This window comes from Aristolochia californica, unplaced genomic scaffold (genome assembly GCF_029961685.1).
Source record: "Aristolochia californica isolate CCGP_79_NKW_82.1479 unplaced genomic scaffold, dmAriCali1.0.hap1 SCAF_10, whole genome shotgun sequence".
Taxonomy (NCBI): domain Eukaryota; kingdom Viridiplantae; phylum Streptophyta; class Magnoliopsida; order Piperales; family Aristolochiaceae; genus Aristolochia; species Aristolochia californica.
Window position 1 is genome coordinate 21,726,962 of NW_027181771.1, and position 13,162 is coordinate 21,740,123.

General features: G+C 40.5%; 1 protein-coding gene across 1 annotated transcript; it reads left to right on the forward strand.

Annotated features, from left to right (window-relative positions):
• The first annotated feature begins 2,234 nt into the window (after nt 1-2,234).
• On the forward strand, nt 2,235-2,895 carry LOC137942899 (LRR receptor-like serine/threonine-protein kinase GHR1). The gene is made up of 2 exons (XM_068788622.1): nt 2,235-2,399; nt 2,509-2,895. The coding sequence occupies exons 1-2, from the start codon at nt 2,235-2,237 to the stop codon at nt 2,893-2,895; spliced, it is 552 nt and encodes a 183-aa protein (XP_068644723.1).
• The last annotated feature ends 10,267 nt before the right edge of the window (nt 2,896-13,162 follow it).

Sequence of the window (13,162 nt, forward strand, 5' to 3'; positions counted from 1 at the left end):
CCATGCAATGTGATGGGTAGCTGGTCCGAAGTGAAACTCATAGTTAGTGACTTGAAATCCCATAAAATTGGACCCAACTGCTGGAGCCATTTAATACCCAAGACCAAATCAAATCCAGCTAGTGGAATGACCAAGAAATCTGCCACAAAGGTGTTGCCTCCGATAACGAACGGAACTGTTGCACATAACCCAACACTAGAAACCGTTTCCCCATTAGCTTCTGAGATCGAGATGCCAGAATTGTGTTGAATTGGCACCCCTATCTGTTGTGTTGCTGGTAAGCTAAAAAAGTTGTGGGTGCTGCCCGAGTCTACTAATGCAAGTAACATGAGGTTTTGTATGCCATTGTGGACCTGCATAGTGTTGGTATTGTGTAACCCTGTCATTGCGTGAATGGAAATTGTTGGTTCTTCCTCCTGGGTATCTTCCTCTTCCACAAGTTGTGGGTTATCTTCTAAATCCTCCACCTCTAACCAAAACAGATGTTTGCATAAATCCCCTGACAAGTATTTTTCATCGCAATTATAACAGAGCCCTTTGGCCCTTCTCTAGTCCATCTCTAATTTCTAAAGGCGGCGAATGTATTGTGCTGCCGGTAGTGACTCGGTGGCATCTGAGGAATGGGAGTGTAGAGGTGAATTAAGTGTGGGTGAAGCTCCTATGGTCACTCGGCCTTGCCATGGGGGTCTACACCCCAGGGATTCTTTCATAACCCTTTGCTTGGTGTCCAGTGTACGGGCCAAATTCATAGCATGTGCTAAGTCCGGTGGGTCATGTAATTCCACTTCCAACCAAAGTGCTTCAACTAGGCCAATAGTAAATAAATGAAGATATTGAGTCGGTTGTACATACTTATTGGCTCGTGCCAACCATTCCTGAAAATGTTTCAGATAAACCTCTGTGGAACCGGTTTGTTTGAGGTTGACCAAATCTCCCAGAGGGTCATTGTGGGCTGGTGGACCAAACCTCAACATGCAATAATCCTTAAGAATCTCCCAATCATAAACATGATGCTCACTATTAAATTGATGGTACCACAGCTGCACTTCGTCGAGCATGTGGAAGGAAGCTAAAGGAACCCTATCCTCGAGTTGGGTTCTTTGATTCCAAAAGAATTGGTCGCACCGGTGCAACCATATCAGAGGGTCAGAGGACCCATCAAAAGTTGGAAAATCGAGTTTGGTATACTAGGGCAGGATGGAGTTGTTGTTGCCATGAGTCCCTGTTATGGACTCCATAGCATTTGGAGTCATTGCTACACGTAGAAGTTAAGTGGTCTCACTTTGAAGTTATGTCAAGGGTGGGGTCTAATGTAATTTTGAGTTAGGCGTGTGGGCCATGTCATGGCTTGGGAAGTGTAGGTTTTGGGAAATGTAAAAGTCAATAGTTTGGGAAAGTGTATGCTTTGGGGAAGAGTAGGAGTCATGGTGGGAAGTGAGTGAATGTCATGGGAAATTTATGGACGTCTGGAGATGTGGGGACGTCATGGGAAAGGGATTAATTGTATGGACGTCATGCTCCTTCTTGTTATAAGACAGAAGGTAGTCTAAATGTAGGGAAGCATTAATCAAAGTAGTTGTTAGCAAGGTCGGATTCTCCCTTTGAGGTCCAGGGTGAACTTCCCTTCACAAGCTTAGTTATCTTCGCCTTCTTCGATCAGAAACAGGGAGGAGAACGTCTGGTGGATTGATCTCTGGAAATGGGGCATAACAACTTGGTATCAGAGTGGACCACCAGCGATGATTCATCTTCTCTCGAGGAGATTGTTCGTCAATGTGTTCATTGACTTGATGCACAAATTGCTCCGATTTTTTGCTAGGCGGGCTAGTGCAACAAACACGAAAGTAGTGAACTCAGAGTAGTACGAAATTGAACAGGCCTCTGTCTCTCCAGTGGCGGCGACATCCGAAATTGGAGCCCTCAAACTTCGTCAGCAACAACAGAAGGGGGTTTGTCATCAAACCCTTTTACATTGGACGCCATACGTCCTCCCGAATAGACGACGTCGACAACCAGAGAATTCATTGTCTCAGAAACACTTTCTGAGCTTCCGAAATCAGACGGCGAGGCGACCTCAAATCCGCAGACTCACTCTGCTCTGGCGAATCCAAACCTCATGTTCGTCGTTCAGCAACCGGGTTCAAAATTTTGGCCACTCCTTCCAGTGATTCTTTCGACAATGATGTGTTTTCGAGAGCCCCCTATCACGGAACATCCCAAGCGTAGAAGCCCAAATGGGCTGCTCTTTGCTACCGAACACAGAGGAGGCTCTGTCGGTGCCGTCGGACACATCTTCGGTGGGATTTGACTTTCGGCCACCACTTCTCACGCTCCTTCTCAACCTCACTCTCAGTCTCAGCAGAGCAACTAATAATGCAATTCCAAAAAATTTGGGCACTGTGTGTAAAAAGAGGGGAACCTCCAGCTCTATTTTGGGATACCACTCAACCACAGCAAATTTTTTGGCAGACAATTTTCTTTTCGGCAACTTCTGTTGTGTGCCTTCAGATGGTACATGGGTCTCTTCCTGGGTTACCATCTCAGTTATTACAGTTGAATTATCTGCATCTCTCTTGCAATGATTTTACTACAAGAATCCCTTCACAGTTTGATATACTTCCAAATCTTGAAGTGCTTGATTTACATCAGGGTCAGCTGAGCAATATTCGGTTCGCTGGAACATTGATCACTGGGGGTGGTCATTCATCATTTGGGACCTTAAAAGTGGTGGACCTGAGCAACAATGAGCCATCTGGAGAATTACTTGAATTCGATTTTTTCTCTACTTTCACGGTTTTGAGACTTTCAAATACCAAGTTCTCTGGGTTCATACCAAATGGACTTCTAACACATGATTCTTTGGTGCTTCTCACGTTATATTATGGAAATGATTGAGAAGGTTTTTTTGAAATTCCTGGTTATGGCCTTGGTGGGTCATCCATGGCTCTATTTGGGCAGGCTTTGGGATATAAGTTTGACATTCTTACCATTTTTGCAATTGCAGTCCACATTTTTGCTAGGTTTAGTCTTGCTTCTATGTATGCAATTGCAGTGACTGCTCTTGGCATGCTGAACACCATTGCCTCTGGTTTGGCCATTGATGCCTATGGTCCCATTAGTGACAATGCTAGACATACTATTTACAATTCTGAGGACAAGAAGTTTGCTCTTCATCTTCTCCCCTTTGGAATCCTTCATGAGCAAACACTTTGTGTGATTGGAACTGGGGTTGTAGTCCATTTTCCCGGCTTCTTCAAAGCAATTGATGGACTTGCATCTAATGGCCTACCCCTTCAGGGAAGAATTCTGGTATCTGATCGGGCACCTTTATTGTTTGACTTCCACCAAGTGGTTGCTAGGCTACGAGCAATTAGGCTTGCAAATTCTTCCAACTCCACAGTAGAAGTCACGGTCTGAAAAGTAACTGAGTCTTCTATTGGTTCAAGTGAGAGATTCCAGGCAAAGGACACTTGGACTGTCGAGAAGGTAACCGAAACTAATGGCTATAAATTTCGACAAGTTAGTTCTTTAGAGCCAACTGAGCAAGATTTTGCAGCCACAAAAGTGAATGCTTATGTTCCAAGACACATATCTTCTTTAAGAGGTTAGAGTCCTCCTTCCAGATAGAAGGGTTTGGCTGATTTTGGGGATCCTTTCAAGCAGGACAAACAAAGGGGCTTGTGGGTGAACTTCCACAATTATCATTTGTAGTTAGTAGTTCGGATGCAACTTGTGACCTGAAGAATTTCTTGGAAACGGCTCGTCGTACATCAGGTATGTGGGAGATTTTTGTTCTGGGGATGGTGCTTCCCCTTGCTGAGGCCTCATGGGACCCGTTCTGGCCTTCCGTGTTGTCTATCCCACCTACGAGCTTGAGGACAAGCTCTTTCTCCAAGTGGGGAGTAATGTTATGGACTCCATAGCATCTGGAGTCATTGCTACATAGAAGTTAAGTGGTCTCACTTTCAAGTTATGTCAAGGTGGAGTCTAATATAATTTTGAGTTAGGAGTGTGGGCCACGTCATGGCTTGAGAAGTGTAGGTTTTGGGAAATTTAAAAGTCATAGTTTGGGAAAGTGTATGCTTTGGGGAAGAGTAGGAGTCATGGTGGGAAGTGAGTGGATGTCATGGGAAATGTATGGACGTCTTGAGATGTGTGGACGTCATGGGAAAGGGATTAATTGTATGGACGCCATAGTCCTTCTTGTTATAAGAAGGAAGGTAGTGTAAATGTAGGGAAGCATTAATCAAAGTAGTTGTTAGCAAGGTCGGATTCTCCCTTTGAGATCCAGGGTGAGCTTCCCTTCACAAGCTTAGTTATCTTCACCTTCTCCCATCAGAAACTTGGATGAGAACGTCTGGTGGATCGATCTCTGGAAATGGGGCATAACAGTCCCCCCTAGAATTGGATGTGTTGGGCGCAGAGGAGGCATTGGGGGTGGGTGAAGAGGTGGCTGGTCAGAAGATCTGTTGGAACTTCTTGGAAGAGTAGCATCCCTTGAAACCATTCACCCATGCGAAGATTAATTTGGAGAAGAGCCTCTTTGATTTCTTGCATTTCGTTTCGAATTGCTGCATTATCATTACGAAGTGCTGCGATATGAGTTTGTTATTCAATCCAAATCTCTTCAATAGAATTACGCAAATCTATGGGAGTGGATGAGTCACCAATGGTGGTCCTGTCTAATACCACATTGTTGAGTTCCTGCGCCATGGATCTTGTCACCCGACGATCTCCTCTTGATTCCATATTGGGCAGCTTCATTGAGGATGATTTAGAGTTCTTGGAATGCCCAATGGTTGTGCGACAAAGAGCTTTCGAAGGAAGCTCCCACCTTGGACCTCGTTAGAGAGAGAATCCGACCTCTTGGCTAATCTAATTTCATCAATGCATGATTTACATTCAAGAGCCCGTCATCCTTATAAAAGAGGATTAGGGATGACGCATACAAACAAAGGGCACGCAATGGCTCACAAATTTAAAGAAAATTACATCTAACCCTGTTATTTTCATAACCTGTAAATGACATAATTTAGCCCCTACGTCTAGTAGTAACTCTAGATGCTATGGAGTCCATAACAATTTGCTCATAACTTCTACTGCATGAGCCATATCTAGTTTAGTACACACCATTGCATACATGAGACTGCCAATAGCAGAAGCATAAGGCACATTGGCCATGTTGGCTCGCTCCTGCGTTGTAGAAGGTGACTGTTCCTTAGATAGCCTAAAGTGACTAGCCAAAGGAGTACTCACTGGTTTTTCATCATTCATGTTGAATTTGTTCAGCACATTCTTCACATATTCTTCTTATGAAAGTTTCAAGACATCAATGTCCCTAGTAATCTTCATCCCAAGGATTTATATTGTAGCACCCAAATCCTTCATTGCAAACTTCTTCGACAACTCCCTTTTCAACTTATCTATTTCCAATTTGCTAGCACCAACATATAGTACTAGAATAATATAGGAGTCATCAAACTTCTTCACATAACAGGTAGTTTGGCACCTCATTAAACCATTACTACTCATAAAACTGTCAAACTTCTTATACCACTATCTTGGAGTTTGTTTAAGACCATACAAGCCCTTTTTGAATTTTGCACACCATTTTATCCTTTCCTTGTGCTTTGAAACCCTGTGGTTGCATCATGTAAATTTCTTCCTCCAAATCACCATGAAGAAAGGTTGTCTTTACATCCAACTACTCTAAGTGCAAGTCTTCATTTGTCACTAGTCCAAGCATTGTTTTAATAGTAGTCAATTTCACTAGTGGAGAGATAATCTCAGTGTAGTCAATGTCTTCTTTTTGTTGAAAGCCCTTTTATCACCAATCTTGCCATCTACCGCTTGTTGCCATCTTGTTCGTCTTTTATTCGGTACACCCATTTATTTGCAAGCCACTCTTCCCTTTTGGTAGCTCGGTCAACTGCCATGTTTGATTGGATAACAATGAATCCATCTCATACCGCATTGCAAACTCCCACTAAGTTGATTCATCAACTTGCACGGCTTCCTCGTAACTATCTGGTTCACCTTTATCTATCAACAAAATATAATCAAGTGCAGGGGAGTACCTCTGTGGTGGTCTACTGGTTATGGCTGATCTGTTGAGTTCAGTCACAAGAATGTTCTTATTTACTTCTAAGGGTATGTTCTCCTGGTTTTTCTGAGCAATGTTCTCCATCTCAATAGTTGGAAGATCTCTCAACTAAATCACTTCAAACTTCTTGGCTTCATCACTTGTGCTCTCAGACTCTGTTCTCAACCAGTCTTTATACAAGGCACCTACATTGAAGATCACGTCCTTGCTCCTGATAACCTTACAACTTTGGTCATCCCAAAAGTGATAACCAAAATCGATACAACCATAGCCAATAAAGAAACATAATTTAGATTTGGCATCAAGTTTACTTCCAATAGCATAATCAATGTGAATATAAGAAGCACAACCAAACACTTTCAAGAAAGTAGAAATTAAGGTTTTCTTCTGTTTGTCATGGATAGAAATATTTATGGTTGAAGGCTGAGCTAATTTCCACTCTTGAAGAAAGCTACTAAAGTGGGCCAAGTACTCATGGACATTTTTTCTTTGTTTAGTATTCAACATTCTTTGGAGAAAGTCATAAGGTTTATGTAGAGTATCTGGGCAAGAGTACAATTTAGCACATATCTCCCAAATTTGTTTAGTAGTGTCAACATGAATGACATTGTTGGAGACGTGTTCTTCCATGCTATTGATTAGCCAACTAATCACCAAAGTATCACTTTTCAACCATTTGTTATAAAAAATATCATCTTCATCAATAGGTGGTCCTCGGGTGGTGAGGTGACAAAGTAGGTTTTTTGTTATAAGGAACCTCTGAACCGATGTGGACCAACTCATAAAATTTGATACCCCACGTAAGGATATGGTGGTAATTCTCAGTATATCACTTTTGATATTCATATTCTCTTCAGCCATGATAGGCCATTCTTCAAAAAAAATCTAATAATAACACCAACTCTTCAAACAACTCGATGTATGGGGAATTTTAGCATTGATGCTAAATTATCATTCTGATTTTTTTTCTCTAATACCACTCATAAGAGACTCAATAATAATCTTCTATATCAGGGGACTCTTGTTCCCATGAAAAAAAATTCCTACAATCTGATCATGGACTGGTCTCGGTTAACAGAATTGCCAAGCCGACAAAACTGTTTTGATAGCTTCTTCTAGATAGACAGACATGCATATCCATAATATAATAAGATGAAAGCATTCATATACTCATCCTAAAATCACCTTCTAAAATTCAGAAACTAGTAACATGAAGAAAAAAAATTGCATACTTATCTCACGGCTTGTGTTCTTCCTTCACAAAAGAGTCCCTTTGAGTGGTGTTGATCATCACTTCTTTAGAGCATTCCTTTGAAGAGGGATCCTAAATTTAATGCTCTGATTCCATGTTGAATTTAGGATCCCTTTTCAATAATTCTAGGCAAGAGAAAGAACAAATAAAAAAGAAGAAAAGGGAAGAAGAGCTCTCGAGTAGAGAGAAGAAAAAATAAAAGAGACAAAGAGAGAGAGAGAGAGAGAGAGAGAGATTAACCCAAGAAGGAGATGTGTAACTTGATTAATTATGAATTATAACACCTCTATTTATAGTAGAGGAAGAGGTAGAGTCCTTATACAATAAGCCTTTCAATCCTAATTACATTCCAACTCTAACTCTCTAAGATAAGACTATTCAAACCATCTCCTCGAAGACTAATATGAGTTGAACTAGAACTCTTTCTTCATTCACGTGAATACAAGGGATGAGGCCAACTCGTGGCCTTATCCTTGTGGGTCCCTCATGATCTTCCAACTCATCTTGATTAGGTTTCCAGCTCGTGAGATATTTGTGAGTCCCACTTGATCTTCAAGTCTTCTAACTCATTTCAGCTTGTGCATCTTAATTCCTTAACTCGTGCTTACTTGGGTGAGGACTCTTCTTGGTGTTCCACGTCCTTATGGTGGGTCCCACTAGCTAGAGCACCATGGTGGGTCCTACATTGTAACAACTTATAATCTCATGCTCCAATCACGCTCGTTCAAAGTCTTGTTCATCCTCTCAACCACACCATTCTGTTGAGGTTTTCCAAGAATGGTCTTCTTCATCTTGATTCCATTATTAGCACAGTACTGCTTAAAATCATCATCTACGTATCCTCCCCCATTATCTAACTGCAATTCTGTCTCATTCTCAACCATTGTTCTCCATCTCTTGAATGTATCAAAGACATCAAATTTTTTCTTAGGAAATAAACCCATACCTTTCTACTTGCATCATCAATAAATGTCACATGGTTGTTAGAACCACCAAGGGAAGTAACAGTTGAAGGCCCCCACACATATGTATGAACTAGCTCCAATTTAGTTGTCTTTTGCTCGTTTCCAACCTTAGAAAAATTAACCCTTTTTTGCTTGCCAAAAATACAACCTTCACACAAACTGTTATTTACAGTTTTCAACCCTGACAGCTTCCCTTTGGACTGAAGCACTTTCAATCCCTTCACTCATGTGACCGAGCCTATAATTCCACAAGTCATAATCAGTAACAACATCAGCAACTGCAACTAGAAATTATGTAAAGAGTTCCTGTTTTAACTCCTCATGCAACAACCATGGATCCCTTTGTGACTTTCCGAGAAGCACCATTAAAAGTCACATTATGACCTTCATCATCAAGCTACCCTACTGAGATCAGATTACACATCAGTTATGGTATTTGACTCACCTTGTGAATTTTCCACACTATCCCGTTTGCTATCCTCAAATTGACATTACCAATACCAACAATATCCAAATGTTCTCCGTCAACAAGATAATCCTTCCCATGATCTCACAATATGCAGTGGTGTGAAAAGAAATTCTTGAATCTAACACCCAAGAGTCAATAGGGCTATCAACAGACATAGGTAAAGCAATTTGTACCTCTTTAGTCGCCGCATTTGCAACATCATTTTTCTTTTCATCCTTTTTCGGTGTTCTATAGTTCTTCTTTAGGTGACCAGACTTGCCATAATTCTAGCATTTCGTATTCCTTCTGAATTTGGACTTGCTTCTACCATTCCTTGACTTCCCTCTATCATTGCCCTTGTTGGAATTCCTCTCAAAGTTCCTACCCCTAGTATTGAAAATTAGGGCAGAATTAGATGTCGACGATTATTCGGAGTCCTTTCTAAAAACTTCCTCCCCAAGAATGGTATCCCGAACATCATTAAAGATCAACATCCCGTTGCCCACAGAGTTGCTAACCGCAACCCTCATAGGCTCCCAACAATTTGGCAGAGACGCCAAAAGAATTAAAGCATGAACCTTATCATCAAATTTAATTTGAATGGATGTCAAATGATTGACAATCGTGCTAAACTCATTCAAATGCGATGCAACTGGTGTATTTTTTTTGAATTTTAGGACTCCATGGATTTAGCTCACGGAGAAAAAGGGAAAGGGACTCAATGGAAGAAAACCAGAGGAAGAAGAGGTTATGGACTTGATGTCCTAACCCTCCCCTTGAAGCTCTATTTATAGATTAATAAAACTACTGAATTATAATAATACCCCTGAACTTAGGGTTTAGGGTTTAGGATTTAACCTAAGTACATCAATGTCATCTCTATGAAATGACCCTTTATTTACCATCCTTCCATCATTGTATGTTGGCTTATCGGCCTTCTTCTTGATCTGTGGCGCTTGAGTTCATCTTCCACATCTCTTGAATGTGTGGGTCTTCCATGGTCTTATGGGTTTGGGCCCATCTTCCAACACACTTGGATATATGGGCATACCTTGGTCATGTGGGCTTGGGCCCTATCTTTCAACAATTTTTTGTCATCTTTAAATTGAACAGTTTTTTCATGAAATGTACCTTATTATTTGCGGAAGGCTTCTCATGCATGTCGGATAGAATCTTCATCATCCCCGCTGTGGTTTTCTCTAACGCCACATTGTAAGCAACGTTCTTCGATAGTGTTAACCGAACTACTCTCAACACTTTTCTATCGAGGAGATTTCACTTATCATCTTTCATACCTTCTTGTTTCACATCTAGAAGTAGTGTGTGCATTTTTTTACCATACAAATAATCTTCGATTTGCTTCCTCCAGAATGCAAAATCCAAACCATCAAACTTGTTGATTCCAAGTGTTGATCCTTAACCACCAACCATTGTTCTTAATCACAAATCAAAGCTCTGATACCACTTATTAGGAATTAAACGCCCTAATTGCAAACTAACGAGAATAATAATAATGAACACAGAAGAAGGAAAAAACAAGCACAAAAAAACACAACAAGATTTATATAGGTTAGCCTCTAGGTGAGACTAAGTTCTGTCTTCCGTTGCTGCAGTAATCCACTATGAAGATAAAATAGTTTATAAGAGAAATCGCACACTTACATGTCTTTCCCTCTAACCTCATGAGTTGAAACTCTGATGCTCCTCAAATTAAGATAATAAAACATTAATAGTGGGGTCCCTCAATTATAAAAAGAAAATTAGGGCAACCACGACCAACTCAGCATAGGGTGTTAATTAGGCTCCACAACTTAATATAGTGCCGACAGTTAGATAATGGGGGAGATTACATAGATGATGATTTCATGTGGTAGTGTGTCAATAAATGAATCAAGATGAAGAAGACCATTCCTGGAAAACCTCAACAAAATGGTGTAGTAGAGAGGATGAACAGGGTCGTGACGAGCGTGCTTGGAGCATGAGATTACTTGAGGGATTGCCAAAGATGTACTGGTTTGAGGCTATTACCACTACTGCCTATTTGATCAGTAGAGGTCCCTCAACACCATTGGATGGCAAAATACTAGAAGAGGTTTGGAGCAGCAAAGAGGTAAACTTTTCTTTCTTGAAAGTGTTTAGTTGTGTTTTTTATATTCACATTGATTCAGCTACTAGAAGTAAACTTGATGCAAAATCTAAATTATGTTTCTTTATTGGCTATGGAGGTACTGAGTTTGGTTATCGCTACTGGGATGACCAAAGTCGTAAGTTTATCAAGAGCAAGGATGTGATCTTCAATGAAGGTGCTTTGTATAAACACTTGTTGAGAACAGGGTCTGAGAGCACAAGTGATGAAGCCAAGAAGTCAGAAGTGATTCAGTTGAGAGATCTTCTAGCTATTGAGATGGAGAATATTACTCAGAAAGACCATGAGAATATACCCCATAAATAAATCAGAACTTTCCTGTGATTGAACTCAGGAGATTTACTAGAACTAGCAGACCACCACAGAGGTACTCCCTTGCACTTAATTATATTTTGTTGACTGATAAAGGTGAACCAGAGAGTTATGAGAAAGTCGTGCAAGCTGATGAATCAACCAAGTGAGAGTTGGCCATGCGGCAAGCCGAACTACCAAAAGGAAAGAAGGCCTTGCAGAATAAATGGGTGTACCAAATAAAAGATGAACGTGATGGCAGCAAGCGGTACAAAGCAAGACATTGACTACATTGAGATTTTCTCTCCAGTAGTGAAATTGACTACTATTAGAACGGTGCTTGGACTAGTGGCAAATGAAGACTTGCATTCAGAGCAGTTTGATGTAAAGACAGCTTTTCTTCATGGTGAATTGGAGGAAGAAATTTACATGATGCAGCCATAGGGTTTCAAAGCAAAAGGAAAGGAAAAAATGGTGTGCAAACCTCAAAAGATTTTATATGGTCTTAAAAAATCTCCAATACAATGGTTTAAGAAGTTTGACACCTTTATGGGTGGTAATGATTTCTGGAGGTGCTAGGCAAATCATTGTTGTTATGTTAAGAAGCTTGATGACTCCTACATCATTCTATTGTTTGATAACATATTGATAGCAGGTACTTGAAAATATGAAATAGATAATTTGAAAAGGGTGTTGTCGAAGAAGTTTGCAATGAAGGATTTGGGTGTTGCACAACAAATCCTTGGGATGAGGATTACTAGAGATATTGATGTCTTGAAACTGTCACAAGAAGAGTATGTGGAGAAGGTGTTGAGCAGATTCAATGTGAATGATGAAAACCAGTGAGTACTCCTTTGGCTAGTCACTTTAGGCTATCTAAGGAGCAATCACCTTCTATAGAGCAAGAGCGAGCCAACATGGCCAATGTGCCTTATGGTTTTTCTATTGGCAGTCTCATGTATGCCATGGTGTGTACTAGACCAGACATAGCTCATGCAGTGGGAGTTGTGAGAAAATATATGAGTAATCCGGGTAAATAACATTAGGAAGTAGTGAAGTGGACTCTCAAGTATTTGATAGGTACTTCAGGCTCAACCTAATGTTTCAGAAAGGTAGACTTGGGATTATAGGGTTATGTAGATGCTGACATGGCTGGAAACATTCATTGGTAGAAAGAATACCACAGGATATGTATACACATTGTGTGGTACAACAATTAGCTAGGTCTCTAAGTTGCAGAAGATAGTTGCTCCTTCCACCACTGAGGTAGAATACATTGCCATGACTGATGCCAGCAAAGAGATGGTATGGCTGCAGTCTTTCTGGGAAGAATTAGGTCTCAAACATAGGAAAATGTGTTGTATTGTCACAGTAAGAGTGTTATTCATTTAGCAAAGAATCATGTTTATCATGCCAAAACAAAGCACATATAGGTGCATTATCACTTCATTAGATCGGCTTTGGAGGATGGAGTCTTAGCACTTGAGAACTGTTGGAAGATAGGGCCCAAGCCCACATGACCCAAGAAGACCCACATATCTAAGAGTATTGTAAGATGGGGCACACGACCAAGGAAGACCCACATATATAAGAGTATTACAAGATGGACCCAAGCACATAAGAAGTATGATCCACCATGATTACCACAAGCTGGCATCCTTATCACATAAGGTTGAAGATCAAGAAGGACTCACAAAGATAACCACAAGTGAGTTGGAAGATTAAGAAGGACTCACAATGATAACCACGAATTGGCATCTTTATCTTATGGTCACGTCCTAAAAGAGTTCTAGTTTGAGTTATGTTTATCTTTTATTTATATTGAGTTATTTAATTATACTAAGGCTTATCCTTAAGTATTAGAGTTTGGGTGTAATTGGAACAAAGGTAATTTTATTGTAATTGGACTTTACTACATTCCTCTATTATAAATAGAGGTTCATGAACTCTGATTATA